The 26,578-nt window shown below is 40.2% G+C and overlaps 1 protein-coding gene across 3 annotated transcripts; it reads left to right on the forward strand.

The window, feature by feature from the left end:
- The first annotated feature begins 387 nt into the window (after window positions 1–387).
- Window positions 388–18,653, forward strand: FETUB (fetuin B). 3 transcript variants are annotated; one of them, XM_024768605.1, is made up of 7 exons: window positions 388–615; window positions 949–1,059; window positions 2,632–2,719; window positions 4,783–4,952; window positions 5,667–5,765; window positions 17,177–17,260; window positions 18,279–18,653. In XM_024768605.1, the coding sequence occupies exons 1-7, from the start codon at window positions 388–390 to the stop codon at window positions 18,651–18,653; spliced, it is 1,155 nt and encodes a 384-aa protein (XP_024624373.1). The 3 variants fall into 3 exon arrangements, with proteins under 3 accessions (XP_024624373.1, XP_024624380.1, XP_024624389.1); XM_024768612.1 differs by lacking the exon at window positions 949–1,059; XM_024768621.1 differs by lacking the exons at window positions 949–1,059; window positions 2,632–2,719 and having other exon boundaries at window positions 388–619.
- Window positions 18,654–26,578: the final 7,925 nt, after the last annotated feature.

Below are 26,578 nucleotides of genomic sequence, written 5' to 3' on the forward strand. Positions count from 1 at the left end.
AAGGTGCTAGGGGCATATTCTGACTCAGCTGGAGCCCTGGACACAAACCAGAACTCAATCATGACCTCTTGGGAGCCTTGACCCAAGGGTTTATTTTGATTTCTTGGGAAACGGTTAGGAAACTGACATCTGTTTACATGTAAACATGAATGTGAGATTACTCAGGGGTCTAAGGTTACAGATAGTGGCAAATTCCATCCAAAGTACTGACTCAGGGAAATCCACATTTAGAATTCAAAGAGAAAAAAGAGGACATTGTGCTTCAAAACCTGATCACTGGTTTAGCTTGCAATCACAAAGCTGCTCAAGTTGGCCTCAGAGCCCTATAAACAGCCCGGTGCCTGCAGCTCTGCATACTGACCCCTCCTGGGCCTTGCCCCCCACAGGATGAGTCTGTTCCTACCTCTGGCGCTCTGCACCCTGGCCACCTGCTGTGGGGCTGTATCTCCACCCCAGCCAGCCCCCAGCCCCTCGCATCTCCTCTCCCTTGCCTGCAACAGCTCATATGTGCTGGATATCGCGAACTTCATCCTGCAGGACATCAACAGGGACCGAAAGGACGGCTACGTGCTGAGCCTCAACCGAGTGAGCGATGCCCGTGAACACACACAAGAGGTAAGTGGCAGTACCCTCTGGGGCAGGTGTTTGCACAATTCGGGGAGGCTGGCCAGGGCACGGGAACCCAGAGACACCTGTTGGCAGGTGTTTTCCAAATCAGGAACCCTGTTGAGTACATGTTGCTCTCCTCTGCCAGGGTGCTACAGGTTCCTACTGTTATTAGAAACAAGTGCTAACGGTATCTGCTCAGAAATGTGTGTCCCACCGTTTATAAGAAATCTTCACAAACGTCATAGCCTTTGGCTTTGCCATAAAACAGGGACCTTTTTTGCTGGTATTTAGGAGTTTCTGCTTCATGTGGGTTGTGCATTTCTCCTCCCCTTCCCACAGGCTGGTCTGGGGTCTCTGTTCTATTTCATGCTGGACGTGTTAGAGACTGGCTGCCATGTGCTCAGCAGGAAGTCGTGGAAGAATTGTGGGGTGAGGACCTTACATGAATCGGTAAGTACTTGTGTCCAGGAGCTCGAGGGGGAAAACTAGGTGTTCTCTGTCTACAGCATGAAGATGGTTCAATTGTGCCATCTTTAAATGTCCCTCTTTAAAATCTCTTTGGCGGGGTGCCTATGTGGTTATTCCAATTCTACAGACAAAATAGAGTTTAATCAGAGGGGTGTCTGAGGCTCCCACTGGGGTCATGACACCAGAATTGAAAAGTTGCCCCCAAATTATTTCCTACATCCAAGACCTTTCTGTAGGCTCTGAGCTAGTGTTTAAATTGAGAAAAAAAGATCTGAAGTGTAGTGCTCTAGAAGTATGTCTAAGGAAAACTGTAGAAGTAATGGAGGGGGAACTTTTTAATTTGTTTTATTTTGCTTTAGTTTGTTTCACTGAACACTGATATGAGATTTGAGGCTGGACACAGGGAGGGCTATGGTATGGGAGCTCTCAGAGGTGCCATGGAAGGATTTCCTGGAATCATAGAACCTAAAGGGAGTCAGAATTGATCCTATTAAAGATGACCATAGAAGAGGCTTGAAAATAACATAGTCAGTTTTCATTTGGTTCTCAATTATCCTGAGATTATTTTCATTAATTTATATGAAATTTTATGAGTACAGGAGTGTGATATAAGTGTTTAGAAGTGAACTATTTGACCAAGATATCTTTTTCTAATCATTTAACCAAATTTGTCAAACTGCACCTACCTGGTTTTGAAAAGCAAATAGTCTATTTACTGTATTGTGAATTACATTTGTTAAGGTGACACTAGCTGCTATAACACATACACTAAAAAGCGTATACTGATTGCAAAATGATAGAAGTTGATCCCCATTCACATAAAGTTCAAAATAGAAATTCTTGATCAGGAAGGGGTCTTCCTCCAGGAGTGATTTGGAGACCCAGGTACCTTCCATGTTGTGGCCCTAGACTCTGCTGCCTTCAGCTCGTGGCTTCTGTGGTCCCCATGCTCATCTGCATCGAGCTATGGAAAGGGAAAGAGCACGGAGGACAGACAGCACGTGGGAGAGCTTTATGGGCTAGACCTGGAAGTGCTTACACATCACTTCTGCTCACCATGCTGTGGTTAGAACTCAGTTACACACAGTCTCACCTAAGCAGGAAGGAGGCTGGGAAGAAGGCAAGCTGTGTCTCAGGAGAAGGTTAAACTGTCTAATGATCAGCTGGCCGTTTCCCCACCCCAAACTACTAAAATTGACCTTAAGTTTCTTGTTCTTTAAAAATGAAATGTCCAAGGCTTCCCTGGTGGCGCAGTGGTTGAGAGCCTGCCTGCCGATGCAGGGGACACGGGTTCGTGCCCCGGTCCGGGCAGATCCCACATGCCGCGGAGTGGCTGGGGCCGTGGGCCGTGGCCGCTGAGCCTGCGCATCCAGAGCCTGCGCGTCTGGAGCCTGTGCTCCGCAACGGGAGAGGCCACAGCAGTGAGAGGCCCGCGTACCGCAAAAAAAAAAAAAAAAAAAAAAAAAAAGAAAAGAAATGTCCAATTTCATTCTGGGGGTATTTAAAAGTCTTAGTTCATTCCACTGCGTCATAAAATGTATTTGTTGGTTCCAGGTTTATGGTCAATGCAAAGCAATATTTTACATTAATAAGGCAAGAAGAATTTTCTATTTACCTGCTTATAATTGTACTCTTCGCCCAGGTAAGAGATCACTTCGATTTTGTGCATTTTAATAATAGATAGAAAAAGAGTATTTAGCTATACTATGCTATAGTGTATAGGGTTTCTCCCATCCTTACTTCCTATTCATTCCAAAGCCAAGTTCTTCATATATCCAACACTTGCACTGCTCCTCTTCCCACAATTAATCTACATTGTGTCCTACATCAAATCCTAAATTTTCAGTCAGACATAAATGGCATAACCTCTTTGACTGGTCCCCAGGCTTCCTTTCTAGCTATTTCTGCCTTATTTCCTTGACTATACCAACTCTGCCCTCCATTCAACTGGATCGCTCACTATTTTCTGAATACACATCACACTTTCCAATCTCTTCATCTTGTTTGTTCTTCTCCCTCTGCTGAGGATGCCCTCCACTGATAACCTCTACCCTTGGAACTCATGTTCTTTAAAGATCATTGTCAATGCTGCTTCCTCCACCACATTCTCTATTCAAGAAGCTCCCCCTCCCCTCAAAAGACAAACAAAAAGTGGTGCTTTCCTATTCTACAGCCCTATACAACTTTAACCTAACCATTCATGGAGTACAGACCATGCACTGCCTTGATTTGGGGTCTTCTGTCTTATATTGTGTAGAACGTTTTATCCCTTCTTCCTCTCTGCTACAACTCTCCCCCAGTTCCTATCAAGTGTAAGGAGTCTGTAATATCATTGAATAAATTAATAAATACATACATTCATTCTGGGTCTCTCTTTGAACAGCAAGCATCCATGGCATGGGAAAATAGGATATGGCTACTCATCAAACTATTATGTGTGTGTGACTCCCCTGGGAGATCTTGTTCAAGTACAGATTCTGATTCCATAGGTATGGGGCAGGGCCTGAGGTTCTGCATTTCTAACAAGCTCTAGGTGATAATAATGCCGTTGGTTCCTTTGAGAGGGCAGCAGATCTAAACCTTCCTGGTTGTGAAGATGAGACTCGCCTAAATTAGAGGACAACAGCCAGTAAAACAGATCAGGTCTTAAATGAAAGTCCTAGGTACCTGAGGTATGGGAGGTCAGGAAATGACATGTGGGGATGGTGCCGGGAGTGACAGCTGTGGGTGTAACTTCCCCACAAAATGCCCGAATACATCCAAATAAACACACAGTTGATCAAAACCATGTGCTTGCTTTGTCAAAACAACTTCTAGACAAGTTTCCTAGGCTGACTTTTATACAAGTTTTGCCACCCCCAGCTCCTCCCGATCAGACATTCTAGCTGTACCATTAGTGTGATTATCCTATCCAGTCATACAGTGGTTTGATCAACTTTTATTTTCCAGCTTACTTGCATTTTCTAACCAAAGAGGGTGTGCTTCCACCTTCCATATGTCATTCACTCACTCATTCATTCAGCAGGTGTTTACTAAGCACCAACCATGCATTAGACATTATGTTAGGTGTTGGCAACTAAAAGGTAAATAAAACGTGACGGTAATGAAATCCCAACTCAGTCTGCTTTACAGAGGCAATAATGGTGGAAGATATTGAGCTAATTAGGAAAATGTTCTTATACCAATATACAGTTGACCCTTGAACAACATGGGTTTGAACTAACTATCATGGTCCACTCATACATGGATTTTTTTTTCACTAAATACATACTGTAATATTACACTATATGCAGTTGGTTGAATCCATGGATGCAGAACTGTGGATACGGAGGGCTGAATGTAAAGTTAAACTGGGATTTTTGGCTGTCTGGAGGGTCAGCACCCCTAACCGCCGTGTTGTTCAAGGGTCAACTGTACTATATTATGTGTTTTTTAACTAAATGCCTAGGGTAAAAAAATTTGTGTAAGGTGAAAAAATATTGCTTTTTTTCCTTTTAAATTATGAAAGTAATACACGCTCATTGCAGAAAACTCTGCAGTAAGCTAACTTTCTTTCTAAATAATGCTTTTCCACTCCATCCTTGACAAAGCTGAGCATTATCTTTTTTTCTTTCAATCTCTGCTTCTGTTGTGATCATATGATTTATAGGATTATGTATCATTAAGGAGTTTTATTTTTAAACTTGCTCCCTTTGGCATCAACAGTTTCTCGAAGTAAGATTACCACGATGTGCCCTGACTGCCCCAGCTCCAGCCCCTATGATTTGTCAAACCCCAAGTTCCTGGAAACTGCTACTGAGTCTCTTGCAAAATACAACAATGAGAGCCCCTCGAAGCAGTATTCTCTTGTCAAAATCACCAAGACTTCTAAGCAGGTGAGGCTGAAAGGCCAGTTACAACAATATGTCTCATAACTGTTGCTATCGCTATCGAGGCCCTCTTTTTGATTAGAACCCTAAAAGCCTTTGCTTCATTCCCTACCTTTGGTAACCCTGATGCACATTCAATCATGTTTTAGTTTCTGAGTCATTCCATGGGATTTCCGTTAGAGTTGTGTGGTGTGATTTTACTTCATTGCCCTGAAGGCAAGAAGGGAAATGGACTCACAGTCTCCTCAGGCTATTCTACTTAGGTTCACTATTTACTACCACATTCCCATATCTGGTTGACCTTGGACCACTTAGCAAGTCAAGTTCTACTCTGCGTTTTAAGTACAGGAGTGGATGTTGAGTTTTATGGGTTAGGGGAAATGTTCATTTGTACCTAAATTATGTTGATATCTATCATATGGAGAAAAGCTAATTTAAAAACAAATTTACATGAGGAAAAATAAGCTCACCCAGGGGAAGGTTTTTAGAGCCCAGTTAAATCCTTAAGAAGGGAAGAAAGGTATGGTGATTATGTTTTCTAAACAACAAAATCATAATACGTGGTTTGATCATGGTGGGGATTACAGGGACAAAAAGAGACCTGTGTTGACAATGACTCTGGGAATGTATGGTTTCTGTAAATATAATGTTGCCAAATCTGACTCATTTCTCCACTTGAGAAGGTTTGATTTTTATTTCTCACCTCTTGTCTCCTACCAGTGGGTGTTTGGCCCTGCCTACTTTGTAGAATATTTAATCAAAGAGTCATGTACCCAGTCCCAGGCTAGCAGCTGTGCACTTCAGCCCCCTAACTCTGTGGTGAGTATTGTTGACTGTCTTCATAATTTAAGCTTTGTGCTCACAGATCATCTATATATGTTTATTGAGCATAAATTATACATGAAATGTTGTAATGCATGAGACACTTTTCTTCCGCTTAAGGAGCAACTGACTAGTTAGAGATGGCCCAGATGCAATAGTATTTGATTGTAAATGCAGTTTTCATCAGCAGTGTGATGCCTTTGCCAAAAATGATCATAGGAGGCTATAAAAATATAAACAAATCTCCTCAGTGGTTGGTGGTAGTCCTGTTTTATCCAAACAGACCCAGTTACATTTGGAATACAGCATGGTGTTCCATTCCTTGGACCACTCTTTAAGAAGGACAATGTGAAACAGGGCTTCTTTCAAAGAATGCAGCCAAGATGGGGAGGGTGCCCTGAAACTATCTGAAGCACACCTAGTAGGAATGTCAATTGGCAAAATGTATTGTAGCACAATTAGGAAAAATGCAAGCATTTTTCCCCCCTTATTCACTTAGTTATAATAAAATTTTATTAAGATATAATTCACACACCATAAAATGCACCGTTTTCAGGTATACAAGTCAGTGTTTTTTAGTCTATTCATAGAGTTGTGCTGTCATCACCACTATCTAATCTTAGAATATTTTCATCAGCCCAAAAAGAAACTCCACATCCATTAGCAGTCATTCCCTTTGCCCTCTCACCTATGCCCCGGGAAGCCACTAGTCTACTTACTGACTCTATGACTACATTTTTTGAACATTTTATATAATGGAACCACACTGTATGTGGCCTTTTGTGTCTGGCTTCTTTCACTTAGCAAAATGTTTTCAAGGGTTATCCTTGTTCAGCATTGATATATCAGTGCTTCATTTCTTTTAATGGCCAAATAATATTTCATTGCATGGATATACCATGTATTGTTTATCCATTCAACAGTTGATTGATATTTGAGTTGTTTCCTCATTTGAGATGTTATGAATAGTACTACTATGAACATTTGTGTATAAGTTTTTTTCTTTTGGCTTGCGGGATTTTAGTTCCCCAACCAAGGGTTGAACCTAGGCCCATGGCAGTGAAAGCACCGAGTCCTAACCACTGGACGGCCAGGGAATTCCCTGTGTATAAGTTTTTATGTATAGATATGTTTTCATTTCTTTTGAGTACACACCTTGGAGTGGGACTGCTGGGTCATATGAGAATTCTGTGTTTAACCTTTTAACTAACTGCAAACTGTTTTCCAAAGTGATGGCACCAGTTTCATAATCCCATCAGCAACAGGTGAGGGTTTCAATTTCTTCATGCTTTTGCCAATGCTTATTATTATTATCTGTCCTTTTTATTATAGCTATCTTACTGAGTATGAAGTAGTCTCTCATTTTGGTTATATTTGAATTTTCTGAATGGCTAATGATTGAGTATCTTTTAATGTGCTTTTGGCCATTTGTATGTATTCTTTGGAGGAAAGTCTATTCAAATCCTTTGTCATTTAAAACTTAGATTATTTATCTTTTTATTGTTGAATTGTAAGAATTCTTTACATATTCTGGATATAATCCCCTTATCAGATATATGATTTTCAAATATTTTCTCCCATTCTCTGATTTGTCTATTCATTTTCTTGATGATGTTCTTCGAAGTACAAAAATTTTTTAATTTTAATGAAATCTTCTTTATATTTTTTCTTTTGTTGAATGTGCTTTTTGTGTCATATCTAAGAATCCATTACTTAATCCAAGATCATTAAGATTTACTCCTCTGTATTCCTCTAAGAGTTTTATAGTTTTAGCTGTAGGTCTCTGACCCTTTTTTTTTTTTGGCCACACTGCATGGCATGTGGGATCTTAGTTGCATGCGGGATCTTAGTTCCCCGACCAGGGATCAAACCCCTGTCCCTGCATTGGAAGCACAGAGTCTTATCCACTGGACAGCCAGGGAAGTCCCCTCTGACCCATTTTTGAGTTAATTTTTATATATGATATGCGGTAGGAGGTTCAACTTCATTCTTCTGCTTGTGGATCTCCAGTTGTCCCAGGACCGTTGGTTGAAAAGGCTATGATTTCCCCCATTTAATTGTATTGACATATTTTTGAAGATCAACTGACTATAAATGTAAGAGGTTTTTTTGTTTTTGAATTTTGTTTTTTGCGGTACGCGGGCCTCTCACTGTTGTGGCCTCTCCCGTTGCGGAGCACAGGCTCTGGACGTGCAGGCTCAGCGGCCATGGCTCACGGGCCAAGCCGTTCTGTGGCATGTGGGATCTTCCTGGACTGGGGCACGAACCCATGTCCCCTGCATCAGCAGGTGGACTCCCAACCACTGCGCCACCAGGGAAGCCCTTTTTTCTGAATTTTATTTTATTTATTTTTTTATACAGCAGGTTGTTATTAGTCATCAGTTTTATACACATCAGTGTATACATGTTGATCCCAATCTCCCAATTCATCACACCACTACCACACCCCCTGCCACGTCCCCCCCTTGGTGTCCATACATTTGTTCTCTACATCTGTGTCTCAATTTCTGCCCTGCAAACCAGTTCATCTGTACCATTTTTCTAACTCCATATATATGCATTAATATACGATATTTGTTTTTCTCTTTCTGTTTTTCTCTTACTTCACTCTGTATGACAGTCTCTAGATCCATCCACGTCTCAACAAAAAACCCAATTTCGTTCCTTTTTATGGCTAATATTCCATTGTATATATGTATCACATCTTCTTTATCCATTTGTCTGTCGATGGGCATTTAGGTTGCTTCCATGACCTGGCTATTGTAAGTAGTGCTGCAATGAACATTGGGATGCATGTGTCTTTTTGAATTATGGTTTTCTCTGGGTATATGCCCAGTAGTGGGATTGCTGGGTCATATAGTAATTCTATTTTTAGTTTTTTAAGGAACCTCCATACTGTTCTCCATAGTGGCTGTATCAATTTACATTCCCACCAACAGTGCAAGAGGGTTCCCTTTTCTCCACACCCTCTCCAGCATTTGTTGTTTGTACATTTTCTGATGATGCCCATGCTAACTGGTGTGAGGTGATACCTCACTGTAGTTTTGATTTGCATTTCTCTAATAATTAGTGATGTTGAGCAGCTTTTCATGTGCTTCTTGGCCATCTGTATGTCTTCTTTGGAGAAATGTCTATTTAGGCCCTCTGCCCATTTTTGGATTGGGTTGTTTGTTTTTTTTAATATTGAGCTGCATGAGCTGTTTATATATTTTGGAGATTAATCCTTTGTCTGTTGATTCGTTTGCAAATATTTTCTCCCATTCTGAGGGTTGTCTTTTTGTCTTTTTTATGGTTTCCTTTGCTGTGCAAAAGCTTTTAAGTTTCATTAGGTCCCATTTGTTTATTTTTGTTTTTATTTCCATTACTCTAGGATGTGATCAAAAAAGACCTTGCTGTGATTTACGTCAAAGAGTGTTCTTCCTATGTTTTCCTCTAAGAGTTTTATAGTGTCCGGTCTTACATTTAGGTCTGTAATCCATTTTGAGTTTATTTCACTGTATGGTGTTAGGGAGTGTTCTAATTTCATTCTTTTACATATAGCTGTCCAGTTTTCCCAGCACCACTTATTGAAAAGACTGTCTTTTCTCCATTGTATATCCTTGTCTCCTTTGTCATAGATTAGCTGACCATAGGTGTATGGGTTTATCTCTGGGCTTTCTATCTTGTTCCATTGATCTATATTTCTGTTTTTGTGCCAGTACCATATTATCTTGATTACTGTAGCTTTGTAGTGTAGTCTGAAGTCAGGGGGTCTGATTCCTCCAGCTCCACTTTTTTCACTCAAGACTGCTTTGGCTATTCGGGGTTTTTTGTGTCTCCATACAAATTTTAAGATTTTTTTGTTCTAATTCTTTAAATTATGCCATTGGTAATTTGATAGGGCTTGCATTGAATCTGTAGATTGCTTTGGGTAGTATAGTCAATTTCACAATATTGATTCTTCCAATCCAAGAACATGGTATATCTCTCCATCTGTTGGTATGATCTTTAATTTCTTTCATCAGTAGGCATAGTTTTCTGCCTAGGTAGGAAACTTTTGCCTTTTGTCTCCCTAGTTAGGTTTATTCATAGGTATTTTATGCTTTTTGTTGCAATGGTAAATGGGAGTATTTCCTTAATTTCTCTTTCAGATTTTTCATCATTAGTGTATAGGAATGCAAGAGATTTCTGTATTTTTGTATCCTGCAACTTTATCAAATTCATTGATTAGCTCTAGTAATTTTCTGGTGGCATCCTTAGGATCCTCTATGTACAGTATCATGTCATCTGCAAACAGTGACAGTTTTACTCCTTCTTTTCAATTTGTATTCCTTTTATTTCTTTTTCTTCTCGATTATCATGGCTAGGACTTCCAAAACTATGTTGAATAATAGTGGTGAGAGTGGACATCCTTGTCTTGTTCCTGATTTTAGAGGAAATGCTTTCAGTTTTTCAGCATTGAGAATGATGTTTGCTGTGGGTTTGTCATATATGGCCTTTATTATGTTGAGGTAGGTTCCCTCTATGCCCACTTTCTGGAGAGTTTTTATCATAAATGGGTGTTGAATTTTGTCAAAAGCGTTTTCTGCATCTATTGAGATGATCATATGGTTTTTATTCTTCAGTTTGTTAATATGGTGTATCACATCGATTGATTTGCATATATTGAAGGATCCTTGCATCCCTGGGATGAATCCCACTTGATCATGATGTATGATCCTTTTAATGTGTTGTTGGATTCTGTTTGCTAGTATTTTGTTGAGGATTTTTGCATCTATATTCATCAGTGATATTGGTCTGTAATTTTCTTTTTTTGTAGTATCTTTGTCTGGTTTTGGTATCAGGGAGTCTCTAGGTATTTTTTGATTTCCTCTTTGATTTCTTCAGTGATATCTTGGTTATTTAGTAACATATTGTTTAGCCTCCATGTGTTTGTGCTTTTTACAGTTTTTTCCCTATAATTGATTTCTAATCTTATAGCATTGTGGTCAGAAAAGATGCTTGATATGATTTCAATTGTCTTAAATTTACTGAGGCTTGATTTGTGACCCAAGATGTGATGTATCCTGGAGAATATTCCATGCACACTTGAGAAGAAAGTGTAATCTGCGGTTTTTGGATGGAATGTCTTATAAATATCAATTAAATCTATCTGGTCTATTGTGTCATTTAAACCTTGTGTTTCCTTAATTCTGTGTTTGGATGATCTGTCCATTGGTGTAACTGAGGCATTAAAGTTCCCCACTATTATTGTGTTACTGTCGATTTCCTCTTTTACAGCTGTTAGCAGTTGCTTTATGGATTGATGTGCTCCTATGTTGGGTGCATATATATTAATAATTGTTATATCTTCCTCTTGGATTGATCCCTTGATCATTATGTAGTGTCCTTCTTGTCTCTTGTAACATTCTTTATCTTAAAGTCTATTTTATCTGATATGAGTATTGCTACTCCAGCTTTCTTTTGATTTCCATTTGCATGGAATATCTTTTTCCAACCCCTCACTTTCAGTCTGTATGTGTCCCTAGGTCTGAAGTGGGTCTCTTGTAGACAGCATATATATAGGTCTTGTTTTTGTATCCATTCAGGAAGCCTGTGTCTTTTGGTTGGAGCATTTAATCCATTCACATTTAAGGTAATTATCGATATGTATGTTCCTATGACCATTTTCTTAGTTGTTTTGGGTTTGATTTTGTAGGTCCTTTTCTTCTCTTGTGTTTCCCACTTAGAGAAGTTCCTTTAGCATTTGTTGTAGAGCTGGTTTGGTGGTGCTGAATTCTCTTAGCTTTTACTTGTCTGTAAAGCTTTTCATTTCTCCATCGAATCTGAATGAGATCCTTGCTGGGTAGAGTAATGTTGGTTGTAGCTTCTTCCGTTTTATCACTTTAAGTATATCATTCTACTCCCTTCTGGCTTGTAGAGTTTCTGCTGAGAAATCAGCTGTTATCCTTATGGGAGTTCCCTTGTATGTTATTTGTCATTTTTCCCTTGCTGCTTTCAATAATTTCTCTTTGTCTTTAATTTTTGCCAATTTGATTATTATGTGTCTTGGTGTGTTTCTCCTTGGGTTTATCCTGTATGGGACTCTCTGCACTTCCTGGACTTGGGTGGCTATCTCCTTTCCCATGTTAGGGAAGTTTTCGACTACAATCTCTTCAAATATTTTCTCTGGTCCTTTCTCTCTCTCTTCTCCTTCTGGGACCCCTATAATGCGAATGTTGTTGCATTTAATGCTGTCCCAGAGGTCTCTTAGGCTGTCTTCATTTCTTTGTATTTCTTTTTTCTTTATTCTGTTCCGCAGCAGTGAATTCCATCATTCTGTCTTCCAGGTCACTTATCCGTTCTTCTGCCTCAGTTATTCTGCTATTGATTCCTTCTAGTGTAGTTTTCATTTCAGTTATTTTATTGTTCATCTCTATTTGTTTGTTCTTTAATTCTTCTAGGTCTTTGTTAAGCATTTCTTGCATATTCTCGATCTTTGCCTCCATTCTTTTTCTGAGGTCCTGGATCATCTTCACTATCATTATGCTGAATTCTTTTTCTGGAAGGTTGCCTATCTCCACCTCATTTAGTTGTTTTTCTGGGGTTTTATCTTGTTCTTTCATCTGGTACATAGCCTTTTCATCTTATCTATCTTTCTGTGAATGTGGTTTTTGTTCCACAGGCTGCAAGATTGTAATTCTTCTTGCTTCTGCTATCTGCTCTCTCTGTAAGGGTTTATTTTTATACCTTCAGTTTTACTCCATTGATCTGCATATCTATTCTTATACTAGTACCACACTATCTCCAATATTATAGTTTTGTAGTAAATTTTGAATTGAGAAGTCTGAGCCCTCCTATTTTGTTTTTCCTATTTAAGATTGTTTTGGGTATTTTGGATTCTTTGCATTTTCATAATAAATCAACTTTAGAATCAACTTGTCAGTTTCTATCTTTAAAAAGCAGGAAATTTGATAGGGATTTCATTGACTCTGTAGACCAATGTATATAGTAAGTACTGTCATCTTAAAATTAGTAATTCTTCCAGCCCATGAACATGGGATGTCTTTCCATTTGTTTAGGACTTTTTTTTTTTTTAATTCTTTTTTTCGCGGTACGTGGGCCTCTCACTGTTGTGGCCTCTCCCGTTGCAGAGCACAGGCTCCAGATGCGCAGGCTCAGCGACCATGGCTCACGGGCCCGGCCACTGCCCGGCACGTGAGATCTTCCTGGACCGGGGCACGAACCCGCGTCCCCTGCATCGGCAGGTGGACTCTCAACCACTGCGCCACCAGGGAAGCCCTGTTTAGGACTTATTTAATTTCTTTCAACAATGTTTTGTAGTCTTCAGTGTCCAAAACTTTCACTTTTTTGTATAGCTAAGTATTTTGTCCTCTTTGATGCTGATATAATGTATTTGTCTTCTCAATTTTATTTTTGGATGGTTCATTGCAAATATGTAGAAGTATAATTGATTTTCATATTTTGATCTTGTATCCTGTAACCATGTTGAACTCGTTTTTATAGTTCTAATAGTTTTCTGGTAGAGTCCTTAGGATTTTCTGTATACAAGATCATGTCTTCTACAAATAGTTTTAGTTCTTCCTTTCCAATCTAAATGACTTTTAATTCTTACCTAATTTTCTTGACTAGAACTTCCAGTACAATGCTGAATAGAAATGGGGAGAGCAGACATCCTTATCTTAATTTGATTTTAGGAGGAAATCATTCAGTATTTCATCGTTTAATGTGATGGTAACTGTAGGCTTTTTATAGCTGCTTTTTTATCAAGTTGAGAAAGTTCCCATCTAGTCCTACTAGTTTATTGAATGCTTTTATCAAAAAACATTGTTAGAGTTTGTCTCATGCCTTTTCTGTGTTAATGAGATAATCGTTTGGTTTTCTTTTTCTCCTTTTATCTATTAGTATTGTACATAACAATGATTTTTTTATATTAAAACAGACTTGTGCTTTGGGGATGAATCACAGTTGATCATGGTGTATAACCCCTTTTATATGTTTCTGAATTCAGAGTTTTTAAAAAGTTTATTTATTTATTTTTGGTTGTGTTGGGTCTTTGTTGCTGCATGCGGGCTTTCTCTAGCTGCAGCAAGCGGTGAATACTCTTCATTGCAGTGCACGGACTTCTCATTGTGGTGGCTTCTCTTGTTGTGAAGCATGGGCTCTAGGCACATAGGCTTCAGTAGTTGTGGCTCATGGGCTCTAGAGCGCAGGGTCAGTAGTTGTGGTGCACGGGCTTAGTTGCTCCGTAGCATGTGGGATCTTCCCAGACCAGGGCTTGAGCCCATGTCCCCTGCACTGGCAGGTGGATTCTTAACCACTGTGCCACCAGGGAAGTCCTGAATTCAGTTCGCCAGTGGTTGTTTATTTCTTTTAAAGATTTTTAATCTCATATTTATAAGAGACATTGGTCTGTAGTTTTTCTGTGTCATATCTGCCTGATTTTCATATGAGTTTAATATTGGCTTCATATAATGAATTGGGAAATTTTCCCTCCTCTTCTGTTTTATTTTGGAAGAATTTGTGAAAGGTTGATGTTCATTCTTCTTTAAATATTTGGTAGAATTCCCCAGTGAAGCCATCTGGGCCTGAGCTTACTTTGTGGGAAGATTATTTGATTAATAATTCAATCTCTTTACTTTTTGTAAGTCTATTCAGGTTTTATATTTCTTCTTGAGTAAGTTTTGGTAGTTCATATCTTCCTAGGAATTTGTCCATTTCATCTAAGTTATCCAATTTTCCAGCATACAATTGTTCATAGTATTCCATTTTTATTTCTGAAAGATTAGAAGTGATGTACCCTATTTAATTCCAATTTTAGTAGTTTGAGTCATTTTTTTCTTAGTCTAAAGCTTTGCCAATTTTATTAAGTTTTTCAAAAAAGAATCAACTTTCAGTTTCATTTTTTTTCTCCGTTCTTTTTTTATTATCTAGTCCATTTATTTCCTGTCTACTCTTTATTGTAACCTTCTTTTTGTTTGCTTTGGGCTTAGTTTACTTTTCTTTTTCTAGCTTTTTAAGGTAGAAGTTTAGGTTATTGATTTACAATCTTTATTTGCTTTTAACATAAGCATTTACATCTACAGATTTCCTTCTAAGAAATGATTGAGGTGCATCTCACAAGTTATACATGTTGTTTTTGTTTCCATTCATCTCCAAATATTTTCTAATTTTCCTTGTGATCTCTTCTTTGGCCAATTGGTTATTTAAGAGTGTTATTTAATGTCCACATATTTGTGAAAATTCCAATTTCCTTCTGTTATTCACATCTAATTTCATCCCATTGTGGTTGGGGAATGTACTCTGTGTGATCTCAATTCTTTTAAATGTATTGAAGCTTGTTTTATGGTTTAACATAAGGTATATCCTAGAGAAAGTTCCATGTACACTTGAGAAGAATGTGTATTCTGCTGTTGTTAGATAAAGCATTCTGTAATTGTCTATTAGGTTTAATTTGTTTATAGTGTTGTTCAAGACTTGTTTCTTTGTTGATGTTCTGCAAACTTGTTCTATCCATTATTGAAAATGAGGTTTCCAACTATTATTGTTGAATTATCTATGTCTTCCTTGAATTCTGTCAGGTTTTGCCTATGTACCTTGGGGCTCTATTATTAGGGGCATTATATTTATAGTTGTTGTGTCTTTCTAATAAATTGAGCCTTTTATCATTATAAAATGTTTTTCCTTGTCACTAGTAACGATTTTTGTCTTAAAGTAAATTTTGTCTGATATTTGTATAGCCATTCCCAGCTCTTTTTTGTTACTATTTGCATTGTAAATTTTTTCCATCTTTTAATTTTCAACCCATGTGTGTCTTTGAATCTGAGCTATGTCTCTCAAAAGTCTTTCATAACCAGTCAATTGAATATTAAGGAATAATTGGGAAAATGTCTTCATCATCTTCTGTAGAATCTCCCTTTCTCACTTCTCAATGCCATCTTGGACAGATCACATAGCTTTCTGGTTATATTCGGTAATAAGAACAATTTCACTTAGATTATTAAGATTCACTTTCAGGTATTAAAAATCCCTTTTAGTCAATTCTGAATCAAAACTTCTATCTCACATCCAATTCAAAGCTTTCTCCTCCCTGTAGCTCAAGCCTGACCTAGAGCTTAGAACCTGCTGTGAGGAAGGAGTCAAGGTCTGTCCTTTCACTCTTTCTCCCCCTCCTGCAATCATTTATTTAACTGTGGCTCTTCCAAGTTCCAGGAAGAATGAGAGAGGAATTAGAGAAAAGAGTTTAAAGTCTTTTACATAACTGGACCTGCAGTTGTAATTTTCTCTTGGTCTACACTGGCCCTCTGTTTACACCTGAAAAAAATGTATACTCTATGACTCTAAAATTTCTCTTCTAGGAATTTACCCTAAGGATATATGAAAATAGCTTCAATGTTTAAACATAAAAAAATAGATTCAGGGCTTCCCTGGTGGCGCAGTGGTTGAGAGTCCGCCTGCCAATTCAGGGGACACGGGTTCATGCCCCGGTCCGGGAAGATCCCACATGCCGCAGAGCGGCTAGGTCCATGAGCCATGGCCGCTGAGCCTGCGCATCCGGAGCCTGTGCTCCGCAATGGGAGAGGCCACAACAGTGAGAGGCCTGTGTACCGCCAAAAAAAAAAAAAAAAAAATTAGGTTCAATCCAGCTTCTAACAAAAGAGAACTTGTTAAATAACACAGAGGAATATTAGGTAGCCATTATAAAGAAAATCATAGAAAACTATTCAGTGTCATAGACGGATTTTTACTATATATTGTTAAATGACAAAAGAGAGTTATAAAATATTATGAAGAGTATAATTCTATTTTTCTAGAAGAAAAATTATGTATGCATAGGAAGAAATGTTAGAAGGAAAGAAATCAAATCACTGCAGGAAACGGGTACCTTTCATGTAGTTACAGGTCTTTTTATTTTCTATTTGTTTATCCATATTCTAAATAACTGTTTATTACATTTCTAATAAGAAAATAAACTTATTTTATTTTTAAATAAAGAAAAGTTTAAGGAGATGAGAGTAGTCTTGTCTGAGAAGCAAAAACTCAGGTGGAACATACATAAAGAGCTGCTATCTTAGAGATGAAAACAAGTTTTCTAGTTGACCCAAGGGTAGAAGTGTGGCCAAGAGATAGACCCAGATTTCTGTGTCTGTTCTATAGACACAGATTTCTGCTCAATACAAAGAATTTTCTAATAGAGTTTGTTCCTCAAGAAATCCTGAGTTTCTCTCATTGGAGGTAATTTAGCCTAGTTTGGGTGATTATTTGGTAGGGATGAGCTAAAGAATTGGCTCAGAGCCTACCTATTACATGGTAGGAGCATCAAAGTGTTGATTGGCTGTGTGTCTATGTAATCAGAAAGCAAGTTGATTTCCATTTATGATCATTGATAATCGTAATACACATGTGACATTGTATTTTCCTTTTTTTAGCCTGTTGGTATTTGCCACGGTTCTCTTAGTGAACGAGCTTCAGAAAAGTCGGTCTCCGTGACTTGTGACTTCTTTAAATCAGAGGTATTTTTTAGTCTAATTGGTTGTCTTTCTGTGAATAAAAGAGCTGATTATTTTAGTTGCCCCTACCCTACCCTCTCCTTTTATTTTCCTAAAATCCATGATCACCACTTTATTCAGGGTGTCCTAAGGCCACATCCACAGGGTAGCTAAAAGAAAAACCTGTCACCCTTTCTTTTAGTTACAACATGGTCCATATGGCATAAGTAAGACCCCTGTAGCTTGAGTGTCTCAGGCATCTGAGGTATTAAATTCAGTGTCCCAAAGACTCTTACTCTGAACCATAGGTAGAAGTTGTTTCCATGGAAATACTGAATCCTTTTTCAGAAGTATTTATTGAGCACTTACCATAAGGCAGCCTGGTGTAGTTGAAAGGGTGGTTGAGACAGGCCACCTGGGTTCCAGTCCTGTTCTGCCACCTACAAGTTGTGTGAACATGGACAATTTCCTACCTCTCTGAGTCTTGGTTGCCTCATCTATAGAATTGGATTGCAATACCTATCTCCTTCAGATCCCCATGAGTAACAGGTCAGAGGATCTGGTTGAAGGGCACTGCCCTGGGCCTGGCACAGAATAAACAGTCACCAGAGGTGGCTTCTTCTGCCACTACTAGGAGTGGGGAGACACCTTACTAGGGACTTTGAACAAGCCATCTTACCTCTCTGGATCATTGTTCAGCTGTGGAATTTGTGAAGCCTACAGTCAAGCTTCTAAAGGTTTGGTTCCCCCTGGCCCTTATCTGTTTTGCTTTTTAACCATTTATTTATTTAAAATTTTTTTTGGCTTATGGGATCTTAGGTCCCCAACGAGGGGTTTAACCACAGCCCATGGCAGTGAAAGCCTGGAGTCTTAACTACTAGGTGCCAGGGAATTTCCTTTAAGCCCTTTAATCAGAGGCCCATCTAGCTAGTCTCCCTTTGAAAATTCCATCAGAAAGGCACAGAACAGCATAATCTAGTACCAGGCATGGCAGGGATTTTCTTGGAGGACATTCCCTTATTTGAAAGCATTCTTATTTCAGGATCCCACCCCTAGAGGTGAAAACTCTACTGTTAACCCGAGACCTGTGAACCTGTTCAAGGTGGAAGAGCCCCAGCAGACAAACACAGCTCCCACCAACTCATCAGCCAAAGCTGTGCCCAAAGGAACTGTCCAGTACCTTCCTGACTTGGATAACAAGCCTAAAGTTTCCCAGGGAACGGACCCTGTTGAGGCCTTCCCTGTGCAGCTGGATCTAACCACAGATCCCCAAGGAGAACCACTGGATGTCTCCTTCCTCTTCCTGGAGCCTATGGAGGAGAAGCTGGTTGTCCTGCCTTTCCCCTCAAAAGAACAACACCCTGCTGAGTGCCCAGGACCAGCTCAAAAGGACAACCCTCTTATTCTCCCACCTTGAGAACCACGTGGAGGATCCTGGGCGACATACTGCCCTACAGGAAATGAGAGGCGCTGGGAAAAGGGGGACGGAGAAACAGTTCAAACATAGAGAAGGCTAATAAAGTATGTCTTTTTGACTCCTCTTGGTCTCATCATGTTGCCCGGAAATGGAAATAAGACTTAACTGTTCCCTTGCACACTGGACTGCATCCCTCCTAAACCACCCAAGGCCCCATGCCATGGATAGATGCCTCTCATATCGTCTGCCTCTCTCTTTGTAATGACTTCTTACTTTTAGCTAATTGTTTCTGATATAGGGCCTTACTTAAGAATGTCCTCATCTTTCTGAGGTTACCCTAAAACAAATAGACTGAAGGCATTTCTCCAGCAAAGATGGGTTTATTCAGGATCAGCAGAGGGTGGTGATTCGGGGTCTGCAACTGTGGAGAGCCACATGCAAGCCCCCAAACAGCAAGCGAAGGAGAAGGCCTTCATGGAGAGGAAAAGGAAGTTGGAAGGGCCATACTAAACAAAAAGTCTATGGCGCCAGGAAAGAAACGTCTTTCTTCTTCCTATAGGACTGTACTATCGTCACAGGTGAGAGCTCTCCCTTCTGGTCTCCCAACTCTATGAACTGAGGTTTCTGTTTATTAATTTTTAACCTTTCTCCCCTTTTAATCAAGATCTTTCTCTGAAAGCATCACTGATCAAGAGTCAGGTATTCTAGTTTCAATGGCTTTTTGTCATTCGGTGTCAGGAAGGACCTTTCCTTGGTGTAGTGTCTCAAATCGAAGGGAAAGTACGAAGATTAGAAACTTATTAAGGTCACCTTTAAATGATAAGAAGGGGTAAGAGGGAGAACTCTCAGGCCCTTTTTATCTAAAGTTCATATTTTATCAAGATCCTAGACATTGGAGATCATCTGAAGCATTCTATAATCAAAATTTTGGCAACAAGCTTCCAACAGGCCTGTTCTGGTTATCCTGGGAAAGCTGTCTCATCCGCTGTCATCTGCTTCAGTTCTGGGAAATCTTTACTTTCAGGTCACCAGATGATGGGCAGGTCCAATTAGGGTTTGGCACTTTCTTTAGGTGGGTCACATGAATCCAAGAGTCTATTCCTTGGAGTTTGGTGGCACAAGAGCTGGCTAGCAGTACCTGATAGAGGCCTTTCCATGAGGTTGAAGGAGAGTTCTTCTGGAGACGTCTTTTCAAAATAGATAAAATCTCCAGGTTGCAAGGTGTGATGCTTAAGGTCTTCTTCTCCCGAGGGCACACCGTGAAAAGATTACCTTACCAAAACATGGTTATTTTTAATAGAAACAATTAGGGCCTTGGCGATATTGGAATAGTTCTCCTTTATCAGTTGTGGGGCAAAAGAAGCAGGAGCCAGGTTCATTGGGTGTCCTGTGACCATCACAAAGGGTGAGAGTTTATGAGCTCCAAGATAAGCAGATCTGAGATTTAGCGGGACCAATAGCAATGCTTTTGGTCAGGGTAGTTGGAGGGCCTCTACAGATTTTTCCCATTGAGTCTTCATGATGTTGTCAAACCAGAGGATTGAGGGTGGTGAGCCCAATGAAAGTGTTGTAAAAGCGACCAAACAGCACATGTTTGTCGAAATACCTGGCAAATAAAATGTGTTCCTTGATCATTATGAAGTTTGAGAGGAGTTCCCCAAACAGGGAGAATCTTTTCCAGGAGGACTTTAGCTACAGAAGAGGCAGTAGTCTGTCTGCAAAGGAAGGCTTCAGTTTGGTGTGAAAACATACAGACCATGACTGAAATATATTTATATCCATTAGATGGAGAAGTTGCATCAAATCCATTTGCCAGGCCTTGAACTGTCCATCTGGCAGTTTAAAATGTCTGGGAAAAAGAGTCAGGTATTCTAGTTTCAATGGCTTTTTGTCATTCGGTGTCAGGAAGGACCTTTCCTTGGTGTAGTGTCTCAAATCGAAGGGAAAGTACGAAGATTAGAAACTTATTAAGGTCACCTTTAAATGATAAGAAGGGGTAAGAGGGAGAACTCTCAGGCCCTTTTTATCTAAAGTTCATATTTTATCAAGATCCTAGACATTGGAGATCATCTGAAGCATTCTATAATCAAAATTTTGGCAACAAGCTTCCAACAGGCCTGTTCTGGTTATCCTGGGAAAGCTGTCTCATCCGCTGTCATCTGCTTCAGTTCTGGGAAATCTTTACTTTCAGGTCACCAGATGATGGGCAGGTCCAATTAGGGTTTGGCACTTTCTTTAGGTGGGTCACATGAATCCAAGAGTCTATTCCTTGGAGTTTGGTGGCACAAGAGCTGGCTAGCAGTACCTGATAGAGGCCTTTCCATGAGGTTGAAGGAGAGTTCTTCTGGAGACGTCTTTTCAAAATAGATAAAATCTCCAGGTTGCAAGGTGTGATGCTTAAGGTCTTCTTCTCCCGAGGGCACACCGTGAAAAGATTACCTTACCAAAACATGGTTATTTTTAATAGAAACAATTAGGGCCTTGGCGATATTGGAATAGTTCTCCTTTATCAGTTGTGGGGCAAAAGAAGCAGGAGCCAGGTTCATTGGGTGTCCTGTGACCATCACAAAGGGTGAGAGTTTATGAGCTCCAAGATAAGCAGATCTGAGATTTAGCGGGACCAATAGCAATGCTTTTGGTCAGGGTAGTTGGAGGGCCTCTACAGATTTTTCCCATTGAGTCTTCATGATGTTGTCAAACCAGAGGATTGAGGGTGGTGAGCCCAATGAAAGTGTTGTAAAAGCGACCAAACAGCACATGTTTGTCGAAATACCTGGCAAATAAAATGTGTTCCTTGATCATTATGAAGTTTGAGAGGAGTTCCCCAAACAGGGAGAATCTTTTCCAGGAGGACTTTAGCTACAGAAGAGGCAGTAGTCTGTCTGCAAAGGAAGGCTTCAGTTTGGTGTGAAAACATACAGACCATGACTGAAATATATTTATATCCATTAGATGGAGAAGTTGCATCAAATCCATTTGCCAGGCCTTGAACTGTCCATCTGGCAGTTTAAAATGTCTGGGAATGATACAAACAGGCTTCCCTGGGTTGCACTTTGGACAAGTGGGACAAGTGAGGTAGGCACTTTTTCCGACCTTATTGTTTTCCCACCAATATTGGATCATGAAGGCTCTCATTTTGTCAGGAGACCAATGGTTTAATGCACATACAGTGGTAAGGAGTGGGAATTTTAGAATCTCTGGTCGGACTGTGTTGTTATTTGGTCCAAACCAGAGCTTTCTCTTTTTTTTTTTTAAACATCTTTATTGGAGTGTAATTGCTTTACAATGGTGTATTAGATTCTGCTTTATAACAAAGTGAATCAGTTATACATATACATATGTTCCCATATCTCGAGCTTTCTCTTTTTATAAAATCAACAGTTGCTGAAAATCTTGTTTTTCTGAGCCCAGTTTTAGGGCCTCTCTAGCCAGCTTTTCTAAATTATTGTTTGGGGAAATATCCCTTTGGACCATGACAGAGGTTTGGCTACTGTTGGTCCCTTTAAGGGCAGCATTGCTTGCAGAAATCTGAGCAAGGTAAATCTCCCTTACTTTCCAGAGAGTCCAGTTTAGAATGCCCCGGGATCTTAATAATAGCTAAAGCAGCAGGTTAAAGTATTTCATTTAATAATTCCCAAATGTAGGGGCCATTCTTAAATTTTATTTCCATGTTAGTAAGGAAGCCACATTTTCCCCACAACTCTCTAAAATCATGAGCTCCTCTGAAAGCATATCTACTATCAGTATGGCGGTTTTGTCCTTGGCTAAAGGACAAGCCTCTCTAAGAGCGTATAATTCAGCCTATTGGGCCAAAGTAGCCATAGGTAAAGATGCTGCCTCAATACCATCAAAAGGAGTTGTAATGGTATACCCAGCACAATATCCACCATTGTCGCCTTTAAATACAACCAACCCATTGTTGAACCATGAGAAATTAGCGTTACCCAATGGAATTTCCTACAGATCGTGAGAGGGGTCAGGTGGTTGGTCAGCGTTAAGCAGTTGCGAGGGACTTCGTCAGTGACGGAGGAGAGAAGAGTAGCCAGGTTAAGGTTATTACAATGTAAAAGAGTTGTGTAAGCCAACAGTTAACAAGAGGACTTCATAAGAGGTGAGGTGACTGGCTGAGAAATGAGTGTGATGAGAATTCCAGAGGCTTCTGCTGCATGAGGTACAAAAATGGTTAAAGGGGATCCCACAATGATTTTCTCAGTAGTGTTAACCAAAAAGGCAGTAGCCGTAATAGCTCTAAGGCGAGGGGGTATCCCTGTGCCACAGAATCCAGTTGCTGGCTATAATACCCCGTGAGTTTATCACGGCCCCTGTGTTTTTGGTGAGTACCCCAAGGCGTGCCCTTCCTCTTCATATATAGAAAGGGAAAAGGGAATCTGATAATTGGGATGCCCAAAGTCAGCTGAGAGTTCATCAAACTCTTCTTTAAGGCCTTGAAGGCTGTGTCATCCAGTTCTTCCCATAAAATTGAACTGGGTTATTGTTGAGCAAAACATAGAGGTTTGGCCTTAAGAGAGAAATTTGGAATCCAATTTCAGTAATAACTGACTAGCCCGAGAAAACCTTGCAGTTGGCACTTAGTTTTAGGTCTAAGGGGACTTAGGACACTATGAAATCTTATCTGGATCTAGGTGTAGTCCTTGTTCTGATATCAGAGGCTCTAAATATCAAACCTGGGTTTGGACAGGCTGCAATTTTTCTTTGGCAACCTTATGTCCCTTTAAGGCTAAAAGCTTTAGCAAGTGGATGATGTCTTCCTGTGAGGAGGCTTGAGAAGGAGAGCAAAGAAGCAAATCATCCACCTGTTACAACAAAGTAGAACCCCTGGGGAACTTTACATCATCCAGATAAGCCTTCAGGATTTGTAAGAAACAAGGACTCTCAGTATAACCCTGAGGCATTACTGTCCAGGTGAACTGTTTTTCTTCCCAAGTAAAGACAAAAAGGTATTGGCCAGCTTTGTCAACTGGAATTCTAAAGAATGCACTGCGTAAATCTACTATAGTAAAAAGTTTACTTCCGGTGGGAATGGATGTTAGTAAGGTATGAGGGATAACAATGCTGTTTATTGCTTGGAGGTCCTGGACAAATCTCCACGCTTGGTCCTTAGGTTTTTCCCACTGGTAAAATGGGAGTATGACAGGAGCTAGTACAAGGGACAATGAAACCATGAGCCTTGTAATCTTCTATTATGGGCTTTATGCCTTGAAGGGCTTCTTTACAAATAGGGGATTAATTCTGGGAAGAGGTCTTGAGGGATCTATTTGAATCTTGATGGGAAGTACACTGTGGATTGTGCCCATAAGGAAAATGGTAGCTGATTCAATAGGGACAAATGATCAGTGTTTCCAGAATCTGCTCTACTATTATCAGAGATGGAACAAAAAAAAGATGTCAAAGGATCGTTTAATTCACCCGGTGGATAACTTTGATGACGACTGTCCATTTTCTAGAATTATTTCCCCTTTTTTGGACAAAGACATTCAGGCATGCTACTTCTCTAAGAAGTCTCAGCCTAATAAATGAATAACAGCAGAGGGACTAAGGAGAAAAGTGTGGGTATCTCTCAAAAGGCCTAAACAAAAGGGAATGAGTTCAGAGGCAGGAACCTCTTGAGGTTCATTGGAGGTACCCACTATTTGAACTGTTTTAGTACTCCAAGGCATCTATTCTTGCTTTCTTACCTATTAACCACTCTTTGAACCTTTGTAACCTGTCTGGGATTCTATGTGCCCCAAATGGATATACCCTTACATGTGGGAAGATTAAGATTCTGGCTGTCTTCCTTAGAGGTGACTCATCTAGAGTACGAGAGAGCTGGTTTGCCAGATTCTCTAAATCTGGAGTGGACATACTTTCCCTTCTATCCTGGTCCGTTTTACTAGAAGGGAAAGGTCCTGGTTCAGCCCATTAATAAACATAGAGTTAAAGGCTACCCGGGTGGAATCTACATCTGAAGGAAGACCAGAATCTGAAGCCTACTGTAATATTCATGAACAGGTTCATCAGAGTTTTGTGTGCAAGCCTGAATTTTGTTCCCATCAACAGGCTTTGGAAAAGCCCTAGGAATTGCTTCATAAAGTTGCCTAGCAATTGCCTGAGCTTGATCACATAGTACGTTAGTAGGCTGGATTCCCAGTTGTAACTCTAGAGACCTTTCAGGACTTTCCTAATTGGCGGTTTTCATCCAGTGCTGGGCCTGGCCTTCACCAATGAGCATATGAACTAGCTGAGAAAAGTCACAGAAACCAGGTTGAAAAGTCTGAATGACTATATTAGATTCCTCAGCGGATCATTGAGATCTTCAGTTTCTTCGGGAAGGTCTTTGACTATGGCTTGCATTTCAGCTTTAGCCCAGGTAGTGTAAGAAATTAAGGGCTTAGCCTCTGGATCCTCAGAAGTCTTAATTTTAAAAAGACAGGTTCTGACAAGTGCAGAGGAAAAGGGAGCGGGGAGAGTTTCAGAGAAAAGGGAAAGTTTGGTGGAAGAATTATTGTGAGGGATTTGAAGGTATAGTGGAGGCATAGACATCCTAGAAAAGAAAGAAGAAGATGGTGCCAAAGGCAGAGCCTGAGACAAAGAAGCCAAGGAAGAAGAGCCTCAGGCTTCAGGAGCCATTTTATCTTTCTTCAATCATTTGTCTGCCTCAGTTAATCTTTTGCAGAGGTAATTTCAGACTCCTGATAATAGTTGGGAAGCCTCAAAATACCAACTGAAATAAGCATTCCACTCAGTTCTGGAAATTTTTGACCTATTGTAGTCCAGTTTGGTTTTTTTTGGTTTTTGTTTTTGGCCGCGTTGTGTCTTTGTTGCTGTGCACGGGCTTTCTCTAGTTGAGGCAAGTGGGGGCTACTCTTTGTTGCGATATGAGGGCTTCTCATTGTTGTGGCTTCTCTCCATGCAGAGCATGGGCTCTAGGCTTGTGGGCTTCAGCAGCTGTGGCACGCGGGATCAGTAGTTGTGGTGCACGGGCTTAGTTGCTCCGCGGCATGTGGGATCTTCCCGGACCAGGGCTCGAACCCATGTTCCCAGCATTGGCAGGTGGATTCTTAACCACTGTGCCACCAGGGAAGACCAGTTCAGTTTTAAGGAAATTAAATTTTGTGAATTTCAAAAGTTCCCCACAATGGCCATTGGTACTCTAAATTGAGTTTGGTCAAGTCCGTTTATTTAGTTAGAAATGAACATGAGGAAGGACCCTGGTGTTTAGACATAAAATCATCTGGAGTCCCTGTAGTGAGGGCACCCTCAAAATACTTAGATAACTGGGAGCCCATTTCTTAGAGGTTTTTCTCTAGGGTAAAGAACAATTTTCAAACAGCTCAAATAGCTTACAGAACAAACGGCTCAATTCAAATAGCTTGCAAGCCAATCCCAGCCAGTCTTAAGGAGACAGCTTTGTCCTGAAGGATCTAGACCAAAGGCTTTTTAAAGCCAGTCTCCAGAAGATAGCCATTCCAAAGGAATAGGCAAAAGGCTGAAAAACTCGGCACTGATTCAGAAAAAAGTTCCCCTGTTCCCGAAGGAATGAGTCAAAGGGTATCCAGCTTCAGGAGAAGCAGCCTTTGTTCCAAAGGGAATAGGCTGAAGGTTAGCCAGTTTCAGTGAAACAGTCTGATCTCAAATCAGACAGAAGTGCCAATTTCACATACAGAACAAGGCCTTAATGAGAAAGAGGAAACCTTCAAATAGATACTGAATAAAGCTGGAGCTTCAAAAGCAAAGAGGGTGTGAGCTCGGATCCAGGAGAAAGCTACACCTTCAAACTCCGGGGTTGGAAAAGCAATGAGGAACAATGGGCTCAACTGTGGATACCACACCTGTTTGCTCACCAACCCCGGAGCTGTTGGGTGTCTTCTCTGGTCCCTGTACAGGCCACCAAAATGTTGACCTGAAACAAATAGATTGCCAGA

The sequence above is a fragment of the Neophocaena asiaeorientalis genome, unplaced genomic scaffold, assembly GCF_003031525.2.
Source record: "Neophocaena asiaeorientalis asiaeorientalis breed wild unplaced genomic scaffold, Neophocaena_asiaeorientalis_V1.1 scaffold225, whole genome shotgun sequence".
In the NCBI taxonomy this organism is placed as follows: Eukaryota; Metazoa; Chordata; class Mammalia; order Artiodactyla; family Phocoenidae; genus Neophocaena; species Neophocaena asiaeorientalis.

Bases quoted from the DNA above. Each gene is read 5' to 3' on its own strand.
- FETUB (XM_024768605.1), top strand. From the start codon at position 388: ATGAGTCTGTTCCTACCTCTGGCGCTCTGCACCCTGGCCACCTGCTGT. The intron at 1,060-2,631 runs GTAAGTACTTGT...TGTTGGTTCCAG, and splicing joins TGAGGACCTTACATGAATCG to GTTTATGGTCAATGCAAAGC. The intron at 4,953-5,666 runs GTGAGGCTGAAA...GTCTCCTACCAG, and splicing joins TCACCAAGACTTCTAAGCAG to TGGGTGTTTGGCCCTGCCTA.